At 32.0% G+C, this 13,539-nt stretch overlaps 2 protein-coding genes across 3 annotated transcripts in view; both read right to left on the bottom strand.

The window, feature by feature from the left end:
* The window catches only part of LOC126869377 (diacylglycerol kinase 1), a 150,714-nt gene extending 143,624 nt beyond the window's left edge, over positions 1 to 7,090 (bottom strand). The window contains exon 1 of the mRNA XM_050625838.1: positions 5,183 to 7,090. The gene's annotated coding sequence lies outside the window, so the exon portion shown is untranslated. The remainder of the gene's footprint in view (positions 1 to 5,182) is intronic.
* Positions 7,091 to 8,126: 1,036 nt separating this feature from the next.
* LOC126869378 (steroidogenic acute regulatory protein-like) lies at positions 8,127 to 13,536 on the bottom strand. 2 transcript variants are annotated; one of them, XM_050625840.1, is made up of 13 exons: positions 13,317 to 13,536; positions 12,943 to 13,238; positions 11,090 to 11,367; positions 10,894 to 10,974; positions 10,702 to 10,779; positions 10,551 to 10,604; positions 10,343 to 10,475; positions 10,038 to 10,255; positions 9,802 to 9,954; positions 9,619 to 9,723; positions 9,372 to 9,547; positions 9,090 to 9,297; positions 8,127 to 9,000 (listed from the first exon to the last, which is right to left on the bottom strand). In XM_050625840.1, exons 3-12 carry the CDS (start codon positions 11,330 to 11,332, stop codon positions 9,111 to 9,113), a joined length of 1,428 nt encoding a protein of 475 aa, XP_050481797.1. In that variant the 5' UTR covers positions 11,333 to 11,367; positions 12,943 to 13,238; positions 13,317 to 13,536; the 3' UTR covers positions 8,127 to 9,000; positions 9,090 to 9,110. The 2 variants fall into 2 exon arrangements, with proteins under 2 accessions (XP_050481797.1, XP_050481796.1); XM_050625839.1 differs by having other exon boundaries at positions 8,127 to 9,297.
* Positions 13,537 to 13,539: the final 3 nt, after the last annotated feature.

Genomic DNA, 13,539 nt, shown 5'->3' with positions numbered 1-13,539 from the left:
CGCAAATTGTTTTGCAAGTAGTACAACGTGAAATGTCTCGTGACATCGTCTCATGACACAGGGGAACATTACAGAAAGTTGGTATCTATTAATTTTTAAGTCTTCTATCTGAATGCTAACCTGTGCAAAATCTTATCCTTGTGCAATCGAATATATTTTTAAACTTAACGAAAATGATCTCAAATCCTGTTTATATTAAAAAATATACTCGCATCCGCTAAAGATGTGTTGGCCATGAAGACAGAATCGAAGCAAGCACTTGAAATTCTTCCAACTTTCAACCGTCATCGCTAGCCTAGTTCCTAGCCGCGAGTCGTGCTTTTTCACGTTTAGCACACGAAAGAGGGATAAAAATGAGAAACTATTAACCTAAACTTATACGTCGTGATGGTAATATAGCCTCGGTAGGTTGACCTTGTTAAGGGGACCATATGGAGGGAAAACAGAGAGACGAAGAAAGAAGAAAAATGTGTTATAGAAGGGAAGAAGCGAGTAAGACGGTGGAAGAAGATCTAGAGACAACGTTAAAAAAATTCCTTACAGCCTCAACACAGGAAATTTTCAACTACCTGCGATCCTCGCATTTCACAAGCATCGTTGATGGCGCGTATAAACAATAATTACTTTGAGATTGCAGCTCGTATTCTTGAATAATCCAAAGATTTCTGGAAAGGACGTTTGCCATCGTAGCTTCCAATTTCATAAAGACACTTCAAAAGTGGATAGTTAACAATCGCTTGTTGGCAATATCGTAGCTATATGAAAAATAAAAATAGAGAGAAAAGAGAAATGATAATAAGATACACGCAAGTTTGAGGAATATGGAAAAAGAAGAAGCGAAAGGTAAGAGGAGGATTCATGGGGTTAAAAACGCCGAGAAAGTAACATTTTCATGCTGCTTTTCCTGCCTATTGATATCCACTTTTCAGCTCTTTCATCTCCTACCTCAAATTGTTATAGTCGCCAGGCTTTTAATTGAACAAGAATTTTATAACCACTTTCCAAAAATTGTAAATTCGCCCATTTGTATAACCCATTTGTGCACTTTACTCTGAGATATTGAATCTTCGTCTATGAACATTTTTCAGTGAATAGGTTACAGAACAAATTTAAACGATTCTATCAAGAAACTTATTCTCCTTCGGTGTTAGAAAGTTTCGCTCGTATCGAAACGCAAAGAAAAGGTAGACATAAATAATATTAGACTCTAAAGGCACTCTATGCATTTTCCGTTCCTAAATATTAATCTTTATTCCATTTAGATGTTTCCATAAATTTTATAAATACAGCACAGACGCGAGATCCTACCAATAAATTCGCCTTGGTCTATTTCCCCGTTAAAGATCTTCATCCGCGTCGAAATCGATAGGAAAGCTAACCACTGAACATAACTTGTTCGAACATAATTTATTGCGATCATCGACTTAGTTTGCCGTGAGTTTCATTTTATCAGAAGAAATTTGTAAAATGGCTGGAATTAGACGGGACGTTAATTATAATATTAATTTTTAAGTCTTCTATCTGAATTCTAATATATTTATTAATTTATAAATATATTTTTAAACTTAACAAAAAATGATCTCAAATCCTGTTTATAGTAAAAATTAATATTAAGCTCCTTTCATACATTCGTTTCAATTCCTGACAGAGTGATGCTATTGGGTTGGCAACTAAGTGATTGCGGATTTTGTCATTAGGTGATAATGACAAAATCCGCAATCACTTAGTTGCCAACTCAACATAACCTCAACTTAGAGCAGCGACAATATCGAAGCTGGAAAATGAAAGGCTCGATGCAATGCTATTCGATAAGTTAGAAGAATGAAATCGAAATATTTCATAAATCTTTACGTATATTTAACTAAAAACAGTTTAAAACATGTTTCTTTGCTATTCGTAAAATTGTCTAATTTGACGAAAGTTTGTCGAATGAAATATTTAAAACCTCAAAAAAACGATAAACTTCCATAAAGGATAATAATATTAATTGGATCCTCGTTATTTAAATTTCCTAATGAAGGAGAAAAAATAGAAGAAGTTGATTATTCTCGACAAAAATAAATACGAATATATAGAGGAATAATGAGGTTCGTTGTTAAATTGAGAAATTACATAATCAATAATGACAAGTTTACTATTATAACGTTGGGTGGTTTTCCGCGACGCAGCGAAACGCTAAGTACAGCCATTTATAAGCGAAAAGCAGAAGTTACTTTTGAAATAATGCCAACGTTAGATTAATAGTCTCTCGATCAACAAGACAACACCAAGGACTTTCGCTAAGTTCAGTTTGACATATCCGACATTCGCAATAGTTACGGAACATCGGTTTCGATTTGACAATGTTTCGTATAAGGGTGCATGCAGTTTAGCCAATGTTTCAAAAATACTTTTTCATTAGTGAGCGTTCTCAACGAATAATTAGATTCTTTTGAAACGCATATGCGTTTGTTAAGTTGAAAGCACCTTTAGCACGCTAAATGCGGAGTTCATTTTCTTTTATTTTTCATTTAGATGATGTGTAAAGATACATCTGTATTATAATAATATTAATATACTATAATAATATACTATAAATATATTACATATATAGTAATAATACGCTATACAGGGTGGTTGGTAACTGGTGGCACAAGCGGAAAGGGGGGTGATTCTAGGTGAAAAAAGAAGTCGAAAATATAGAATAACAATTTTTCGTTTGAGGCTTTGTTTTCGAGAAAATCGACTTTGAATTTTCGCTCGGTACGCGCCCACTTTATTGCATCTCGTTATAACGGATCTCATTGTTGTTGTCTCGATGGAAAAATTAAAAAAAAAAAAAAGAAAAATTAAAAAAAAGAATATATAAGCAAAAGATTAAGTTATAAGTTATAAGATTAAGTTATAAGATCCGTTATAACGTACCGCACGCGTACCGAGCGAAAATTCAAAGTCGATTTTCTCGAAAACAAAGCCTCGAACGAAAAATTTTTATTCTATATTTTCGACTCCTTTTTTCGCGTAGAATCACCCCCTTTCCGCTTGTACCACCAGTTACCAACCACCCTGTACAAGCAAAAGACAAACGTTTGGTATATCGATATCACCTAAACAGAAAGTTTAGTGTCGGCCTTCTAGGAGCGACATTTAATGTGTTGAAGGTTTTCAGGGAAAGAGGAAATTAAACAAGAATTGTATAGATTTTGCGAGATTCGTCTAAAAAGAGACATAAGGGTGCAAAGTTCAAAATCGAAAGATGTAGACGTAAAATTAAACAAATTTGAATATCCAAACTTGAAAATTGAAAAAAAGAAAGAATCGAAAATTCAGACCTAAAGATGCGAAGATTCGAACTCAAAAATTGGAAGGCTGAAATGTAAAAATTTTCAACCTATGGTTATTTGTACAAACCTTAACGAACGTACTAACGGTTGCATCTGACAAGCAAACCACTGGCGTTTTACCGAATGTAGAAACCGAACTAGAAATTTCGGCAGTGTGACGGGATTTAATGTTTAAATTTAAATTTCGAAACCGCGCGCGAAATCGATTTACCTTGAGGGAAACAGCGTCACGCCTAGAAAACTGTTTTGCTGCCAAAGGTCAACGTCTACGCTACTGTCAACAAAACCCCCGACGATGCAACACGATAGTTCGTTTACACATGTACCAACCATACGAATATGTATCTACGTTCCTCAAAAAACCTTTCTCCGCGCGAGAGAGAACTGTTGACATAACAAAACGGTCGTAATTTTGTAGACTCGTTTGCAATATAATTTTTTATTACTACAAGACATTCCGAAATTATATTTATATTATATATTAGTAAAAGATTGAGATATAGATATAGAATAATTAATTCTTAACAGATGTGTAATAAATATAGCAGTAATTAAATTTATTATGGATGAAATTTCACCCGATGTTCTTTAAATTCATGATATTACGAATTACGTTCCCGAAAAAGACAAATAAATCAATTATAATTTAATTTAATTACATTTGTCTGATTTTGATTTGTAAAATAATAAAAAAACGTAATTTTCTTTGATGGAAGCTTCAAAAGATTAAAGTTATTTCAACTGCTTCATTATGTTACTCTGGAACGTACATTTAGAGAGATTTAAGGAGAAAATAATAAAAATAAAAAAGAAGCGTTTAAAAGATTAAAGTTGGAACAATAAAACAACAATATTCGTAACATTCGAAAATCGAAAACGCTCGTAGTGCAACGTCAAAAGTTCGTCTGGAGTCTGAAGAAAAAGGCGGTAGGAACTAGTTGGAAACAAAGTTACCTCGAAACGGAAGTGCACATATAGTGAAAAAAGGAGTGAGAGGTAGATGGAAGACGAGGACGTTACTTTTCAAAGGATAATGCATTCGAAACCGCAGAATTCTACATTTCGCGAGAAAACGGGAACAGCGTGCATACACGACTTCCTAAACGTATACACAGAGATATCTAATATGTATATTTGCCTGACTTGGAAGGTCGAAGGTCAATAGGATCGCGCCCAAAGGATCAGGAATAGACATCGAATGTGCGACCTCGATATGTCCCGTATTTGAAAAACGAATTAGTCAAAACAGAAGTCAAGACTTATTAAACGTTTCTTTCAATTCGGATGACAATCTCGAATTACGCGTCAAATTTAATATTACAACTATTTATCATGCTGATCAAAATGACTGTTAGTAATGTTTGAAATTTGCATTTCTAGAGAATTTCTATAAAGAATTACGCAATTTTGTATACACCTTTAATTTTAATTACTTTGGTACGAGTTTTATCTATACTTCAATCGACCATAGGTTTAGTGCAAGAATCATTGATGCTCGAAAATGTTCGTTTGTCAAACGTGTCTTGGAATTCTTATCGATCAGATTCAACGTTCTACTAAATCTTACTCGTGATCTCCTAGAATCACATTTTTCTACGCACGACTATTACGCTTTAGAAACAATCGACACTTACACGTTTACAGACGACTAAACTACGTTTATTTCAGAATCAGTCGCATAAAGTTGCGCTTTCGTCGATTCAAATCACTACGATCTTATAAAGCGAACGATTGTAACCGGTAAATGGTAATTTTCTTTCGGTTACAAGATATAAGGTTTGCATGAATAACTAAGGGACGTTTTTAAAATTGAAACACGTTCGAAGAAGAAAAAACGATAACAATTATTTTGCACTCACCATTTCTGCATCATCCTGTCATAGACGCTTCGAAGCGTCCTTTACGTTTCCGGCATCGTCCTGAACCGGCGTCACTCCGTTTAGATGCAAGTTCCTGTTGTTGTCCTCGTAGAATTGAACAGAAAGAATGTTCTTGTCACGATAAATCGTTGACAATCGTTTTAAATGTGAATACGTGATAATGAAACACGACGCCCCAATACTACGAACGAACACAAAACATGACAAGCACACGCGTAAGGCGCGAGACCGACTGACTGACTTTCTCGATTTCGGTTGTGGCTCCTGCATCAGCGCCACCTGTTTTACACACACCATACGCGCGCACACATACACACACACACACACACACACACACACACACAAGTGACCGACCCACCGATTATATAGTAATACTTCGCTAACCGGTCGCGGGTTGGGACCTTATCTGGTCAGTTACCAAGGACGGTATACTTCTAAGAAATCTGGAATATCTTTCATTTTCATTAAGCGCGAATGCAATACGGGCACCTAAGGCTACGGTTACAGTGGATGTGTTCTAGCAAATTGTCATACTGACGAATGAAACATCTGGAAACCGATATACGTATATATTCATTCATAGATTGCGGATTCTTATGCATTTATTGCAGGAAATTTGAAAGTGTAAAATTGTATAGAATGCACATAGTATGAAAAGATATACATGTATAATATTCAAAATATAGTGCTTTCTATAATACTTAGCAGATAAAACAATTTTTTATCGAATCTATACTATTTTAATTATACCCTTAAAAATATAAATTTACATAAAAACTTGCACTCTACTCGTAATAATTTATACACATATTTGATTGCTTTAATAATTCAATTCGTCAAAACACGCATGTAATCATAGCCTAACACATTTATTTCACATAGGCAACATTAAAACCTCGCTTCATAAAATCAGTTCACATGACTGGTGGGGATAACGATAGCCAGTTATCGAGGCATAGTTCGGCCACTTAACGTGACACTACCCTACATCTTCGCTCGCATTAATGTGTGCGCACTGTAATAACTTTTCTTGTTTTCTTACGGATAACTTTTCTTACGGGTTATGTCTCAGGGCGACAACAAAGTTTCGTTTACGAATTATTCATATGAGATCTCGGATCTTCGGTAAGTGTGATTTACCACGTTATACTGCAATTTATATGTATCGTTGCTCCGCGAACTTGACTAAAGAGGGAACACTATTCAACTTTCGAACTTCAAGAGGGATAAAACTTTACGAGAGTATTAAAGATAACTTTTTCGGATAACGATAGATTTTGGTAAGCTGTAACATGAGATAACAGAATCTTATCTTTACATTCACTAGATACAGAATTTAAGCGTGACGGATATAGGATAAACACTTTCGTGGTATAGTGCGAATGCATACGTAGAGGGCATTGTTGTTTTTGGAACGTTTGGAACTCAGGTATTTAAAAAGGGTGAGTTGATAATAAATAAACAAGTTAAGCAATACAATTACAAAAGTTACCATGAATACGTGCCACGAATTATACGATGAATTGCCATCACGACTTTATACTATAGATAAGAATTTTAGTTGGGACTAAATGATAATCAGCCAAAAATATAATTTCAAAGATTTTCTACATAAAACGTGACTGAAACAAGCGCTGGAAAAATTAAATGAATTATATGAAATTCTTTAGCGAAAGAAAGTTGCTACATTTTATTACTTCGGTACAATTAACGTCAATTCATATAGGCAATTTTCCTTATTTAGGCCAGTTTTATAAAATCAGATCAAACTTGACATCCAATTTAATCGTTATTTGTCTGCAAACGTAATTCAGACTTACAAACTTAGATATCGAACACACAACTAACTTCATTTGAGTTAACTACAAGAATAAAAATGTGACTAGCGGAACATGGACTGTTATGTATATACATACAAATATATGCGATTAAAAGTAACTATACAATAATCATGTTTATAGATTGTACAATCATGTATTTGCAATAACATCTAGGATAAAAAATAAACTTTATTAGAAGTGGCAAAAGTATGTCTTAACATTAAATGCTATATTTTCATTGATATGATTTCCATTAGCGTCATGAATAAGTAGATATACCATAACTTTCTTCAAGGTTCCACTGTTTTAAAATGTACAGTTTACTACGTTAATATATATATAGATTATATATATATATTTTAAATTATATAATATATTTTACATTATTAAATAAAAATATATATATAATATAACATAATGTAATAATAAAATAAAATAAAAAATATATAATATTTTAAATTATTTAATATATTATATATTATTATATGTATTATTACATATTACTAAATATATATATTTATATGATATAATGTAATAATAAAATAAAAAATATATAATAATATATATACATTATATAATATAAATATATATGTATGTTATATTATATATGTATATATATACATACACATACACACATACGTACTATATTATAAGCGCGTTCTTTGTGTATTTTTCATTCATAATTTATCAAATGCATTCTTTTACAATCTACATATATCTAGTGAATAAAATGAATTTTGTAAATAATAAAGAATACTACCTATGGAATTATAGAAACAAAGAAATATACGAAGAATGAAATATACGAGAAACGGCCATTAAAAATGAATCATGCTATTGTGTATTTTTTAAAAAATTATAATGATATGAAAATACTTTAAAAGATTTTCTTAAACATTCCATTATGTTGTTCATGTCAAATTACTTATATAACTATTTATTCTTTAACTTTTCCCTGATATTTTGTTGCCTTTTTTGTACATGCAATGAAGATAAACATAGTCAACCAGATTCATGCATGAATCATGATTAAACGTGTATTGTAAATACAATTAATTGTGATTGAATATATAAGCAAATAAGAATTTATGTAAAGCACTATATATCTGTATATGTTCGTATATTTACACTGCAATTTAACAAAAGTTTCAAGATTTAAAGTAATTAACTAAATGAATATTTCGAAATAATATTCTTATAACAAAAGTGACTTTACCTGGACATAATTTGCATTCGTAAATCAACATAGCCAAATAAAAATTAAAAATGCAAAGTAGAATTATCAAGACGAATAAAGCAGAAAATTAAAAGCCATAAATATCGTCAATATTTTAGACGATTTATAAATAACAAGATTAGATTTTGTTATGATAATGTCGCTTTTGAATAATTTATAAACAGGTAATATAATAGTTAAGTCATAATATATTGAAAAGTAATTACAAAACATGGTGCCTGCCCAAGACGCATGTTTAATTTCTCTATTAATTTAAGATACAGGGTGTTGCCAAATTGGTGGTATAAGCTGAAAGGAAGTGAATGTACATAAAAAGATAAGTCGAAAATATAAAGTCACATTTTTTCAACTTCGATTTTCTCAAAAACGAAACGTAATTTTTTTATTCTATATTATTTGTTTGTTCTATATCTTTTTTGGCGCAGAATCACCTTCTTTTCTCTTATACCACTACTTCGATAACATCCTGTATAAATGTATCGAAAATAAGACATCAATCATTTTTTTAAACATATTTCATCTATAAAAAGTATCTCTTCACTTTAATTTCTGATTAGGAAATACGAAATATGGAAAAAAGTCATTTACCGTCCTTTTGTCAGTCTGTCAATTCCACAAAATAAACATTCATAGACTCCTACATTTTTCCTTTAGTTTGTACTAATGCATATGGAAAACATTGTAGGAAAATCATATTTGACTTGATTAACAATTACGTTACTCTCGGAACATTAAAAATGCTATAAAAAAAATGAAATTCCTTCAATCACACGAATCCAGAGGATGATTATGAAAGACCGTGGTTTTCTGATCAAATATCGAAACCTACAATATACTAAACGGTTGATCCTTACGTATCATCCATGTATTTCCTTACATAAGACATGAAATCTATCAATGCAGTAGACATTGATTTATCTACAACTTTTTGTGGAAGCCAGCCTTTCAAATTCGTATTAATTATCCACGTAAATCGACATTTACTCTCGTCATTAGGTAATTGTTCTGCTGCACAACAGCTTAGCTTGTTCTCGGCTCTTTAACAAAACGTTAGCACAAATAATTAGTTTTTGATATAGCACAATCTTAAAGATGTATCTTGCAATCTTACCTGACGACGTTACTGCGATTTGGTAATGACGTAAAAGGCACTGACATTCCACTATTTATATAATAGTTACCGTACTGCACACGATGTCTTAAAATAACGAAATCACGAGCGCCAATAATGCCTCCTCCTTGGGCACTTGTGGCTTGATAAACAATATCTGTATTTTCATCAATGTCCTGATTGAGAAATCACAATTTGTAATTTTGATAAATATGTAAAAAATAAGACATAATAAAAAAGATGTTACCTGTAACTTTTTCGACTCTGTAACGAGTCTATTCCATGAAGGTGTTAATTCAACTTCGTCGAATAATCTGTTCACGAGTATACCAGCTGGAGCTTCAATAGTTCCCTTAAAAAATCATATGAAATCAATTTCACAATAAAAAATCTTCAATATATATAAACTTAATATCCCATTTAAACTTACTACTATCTTTAATGTTTTCCCTTCCTTAGGACGGTTTATATAAAAGATAATATCACCATTTGACATTATATTTTGAATTTGCCAATCTTTAGATTGCAATAAATCGTGGCAAGTTTGCACTAATATATATGCTCTTCGTTTATAGTCCTGTATCTATAAACATTAAAGAATCGTTTAAAAAAGACTATTAAACGTACTAATATCTTTCTAGGATTTATTATACAATTTTTGCTCACCATCTCTGTCGTGAGTTTTGGTAGAGACTTAGGTGGAAATACTTCAGTTGCTTTTGATAAGCCCCGAGTATTACCTGGTGTTCTAGAACTTTCATCCTCGTTATCAGAATGAGCTGGTGAATCCATAGGTGTAAAAAATGTACCAGGTTCGCTGGTATATTGACGTGATTCCGAAACAACTCCTCGAAGGAGCGGTTCTCTTTCATTATCCGTAAAATCTAAAACCAGTTCGAAAATTCTGTTTACTACTGATACACAACATCCATCTTAATGTTCAATAATGAAAATAATTATAAATATCGTACTTCTAAACCAATTTCTGGCTTGTGTTTCCTGAGGTAACACACGAATATCAAAGAACCAAGCCTCCACCCAAGGCAATACAAAAGATGTAAGGATAAGAAGAACCTGAAATACTGGTTGATTGCATATCGACCACTAAAAATGAAAGTGATAAAGTAATAAGTCTGTTATTATAAATATTTAATGCATAAACAAAGACTTGGCACTTACATCAAAAAGAAACACTTTAGCAATTAAGAAAGCACACGTCGTGGCAGTTGTCAACTGTAACAAATCACATAGCGTTTCTTTTATACAATATCGTATATTACTATTTTACGATTAATCGCATTCTAATCGTTTACAAAATTACGATACTTACAGCTACGATAATACAATGATCCAAATGGAGCAGAGCATAGAAGAGCAACAACACGGTAAACCTGCAAATCGCTGCCATCTGAGAAGATGAAATCCTTAGAATCTCTGTTTTCGACGAAGTGAATGTCATTTTGGACATTGTTCTTCGTTCTTTTTCGAATAGTTATCGCCATATAATTACCATGGTACTTACCACTATGTCGAAGAGTGAGGTTTTTATGTGATAATGGACTACTTGATTCATGAAGGCGGACTCCAAACTCTCACCGGCAATCTAGATATACATTTCGGGTAAGTTGATAATATTTCATGTATGATCAAACGAACATAAATGAAAAAGCTATTTTTTCTCCAATTGCGAATTAGTTGCGGTAACATGTGCAATTTACCATTGTACAAATGAGCCACATGAGGAATGTAAGCAGGAGGTCGAAGGTGACGAAGAGGCAAAAGAAGCGTCTGACGTTGGACATCCTCCCGTTATGCATGGCACCCGCGATAAGGTCCTCGCTAAGGATGATATCCGGAGTTCGCGTTACATTTTGTTGAGTGTACAAACTCCTGTGGGAGTTTACAGATTCACTCAGCAAGGTTTCTGCGGCCGCTCTAATTTGCCTCTCGTCTTCTGCCATTCTCTACCGTATCTTCTGATATGCGCAACAGTAACCTGAAGAATAAAATTTCCAACACGGGTTAATACTCTTTAATCACGATTAACATTTCAATAATAATATATCGAATCGATACTATACCTACTGGAAATACATACCGATTATTTGAGACTAAAACTAGGAATTCTGCCATTATATAATATAACATGTTTACACGTTATATTTACATTCGTTACTTTGTGTATTTGTGCATTGTTAGACTATTGGTTTATTTAAATTACCGAATGAAAAAAAGATCGTTTATATTGTTATATATTGATATTGGAAACATGTATTAGTGTACGACTCAGAACACTTTAAATCTATTGTACTATTGTGAGTAACTGGCTTTTATTGTTTGTTTTTTCAAATGCGCTTCGATATGTATTGTGATTCCAGGACTACGCAATAATGCAATTTCTTTTATAAGATATCAAGTGATCGAATTGACATTCTTAAGAGATAAAAATTATACCACCCTATAAGATAAAAGTTAGTAAGTACTAATAATCATGGCAATTTTTGTTTCAACTTCGTTTACATCTACGAGAAACAAGTTCAGAATTATGTAGTTGAAAATTATATTTATAATCATTGATTTTCCTACAAGGACGTGATCATCGTGCACAAAGGTATCATCTACTTCAATTATCACGAACATTATTTTTCTATTTTTATATACTCGTGTACATGTACATAATTTCGATAGCAAAGAATTATTTATTTATTTAGATCGAAGTATTTACATTTATTGGGTTCATTAATACAAACAAATAAATATATATTCGCGTCAACCGATATCGAGTTATATACATGTGTTGTTCAATTACATACATTTTACCGAAGTCATTTTTTGGTTCATAAGCGATTACATAAAAGAAATCTACACTTTACATGTCTTTTACAATGATCGAAGTACAAAATAAATGAGAAATGTACGAATGAATTGGACTCATAAAAATTACATTTTCACATTAAAATATTGAAAACAGATCTGCTAATAACTTTACTCTTATCCACTATCTTACAGAAATTTGTTCGATACTTATCACGATAACGATTTTATTTATCTTCAAATATTTGTTTGAGCGTGTGTTTAAAATTTTTTCGTTACATCTGATGAATCATATTTTTATACCTTTTTCTTCCAGAAATAGCTTCATTTTTTAATAAAATACACAAGTAAACTTTAAGGTCCGAAAGTACATATACGAAATGCAACAGCTGATGCGGTCGATGGCCTTACCAATGCTAAGAAAACATTTCCTCAAAATATATATAGAATCATGTTTATTGTGTAAATCGTACAGTCTCCTCCAATACTGTTTCCGTAATCATGAATAAAATGCTAATAACAAAGGATCTCTCCCGGTGTATTCAGCTGAATTGACGTTAACGAAACATTTTAACCTCAAACTTTATGAAGAAGCGTTCAGACTGACAATTTGAAGATAATTAACTTGTTTTCCCAGATTTTTTAATATAATACTATTTATAAAATTTTGACTTGTATACCTCAATAAATAAAGAATGTAAAAACTATATTGTCTTCATTAGAATAAAAAAGAATCATGAATGAATGACTTGTTTACCGTTTAAGTCTTATAGGTCCTCATAAATCCAATCGCATCGGTGAAGAATTAAGCGTTAACATATTCCACTCGCGTATCATTCCGAAGGAAAGAATTTCCAACGAAATGTTTAATTTTAAACAGCACCACTAATATTTCGAGTTTCGTTGTACAGAGATAAATATTTGCAAATCTAGCAATTTATCTACATGAGTTGCACATAAATTTTTTACTATATGGACAACGGTGGCGCCATGTGATGGTGATGAACATAGTGACATCTTTCGATGTTTTTATACGAGAAGAAGTTAATTTATCTGCGTATAAAAAATAATATTTACTGAATATATTTTAATATTTAGATTAATATTTTTGTATTTGTAATTATTACTAACATAGATGAGGTAACATGGGCAGCACAGAATAGATCTAGAAGACTGTGTATTCTGTTGTCTCACATCTCGGGGGATTCTAGTGTCACTTCCAATATTACCGACACAACGTGAAATAAGATTAGAATAGAGATAAGATTAGATAGATTTTTCTACTTAATACTTTAATATTTAAAACATTAACATTAAACAAAGGCTCTTTTAATTTGTCGTTCTAAATTAGACA

Source organism: Bombus huntii, chromosome 9 (genome assembly GCF_024542735.1).
Source record: "Bombus huntii isolate Logan2020A chromosome 9, iyBomHunt1.1, whole genome shotgun sequence".
In the NCBI taxonomy this organism is placed as follows: domain Eukaryota; kingdom Metazoa; phylum Arthropoda; class Insecta; order Hymenoptera; family Apidae; genus Bombus; species Bombus huntii.
The sequence above is the reverse complement of the archived record's forward strand: the minus strand, read 5'-3'. Positions and strand labels throughout refer to the sequence as shown.

What these genes read in the sequence shown, in the direction of transcription:
- LOC126869378 (XM_050625839.1), bottom strand. Translation starts at nt 11,332, where the DNA reads ATGGCAGAAGACGAGAGGCAAATTAGAGCGGCCGCAGAAACCTTGCTG. An exon ending in CCTCACTCTTCGACATAGTG is followed by an intron (nt 10,780 to 10,893) that starts GTAAGTACCATG and finishes TCATCTTCTCAG; the next exon opens with ATGGCAGCGATTTGCAGGTT. An exon ending in AGCCAGAAATTGGTTTAGAA is followed by an intron (nt 10,256 to 10,342) that starts GTACGATATTTA and finishes AACTGGTTTTAG; the next exon opens with ATTTTACGGATAATGAAAGA.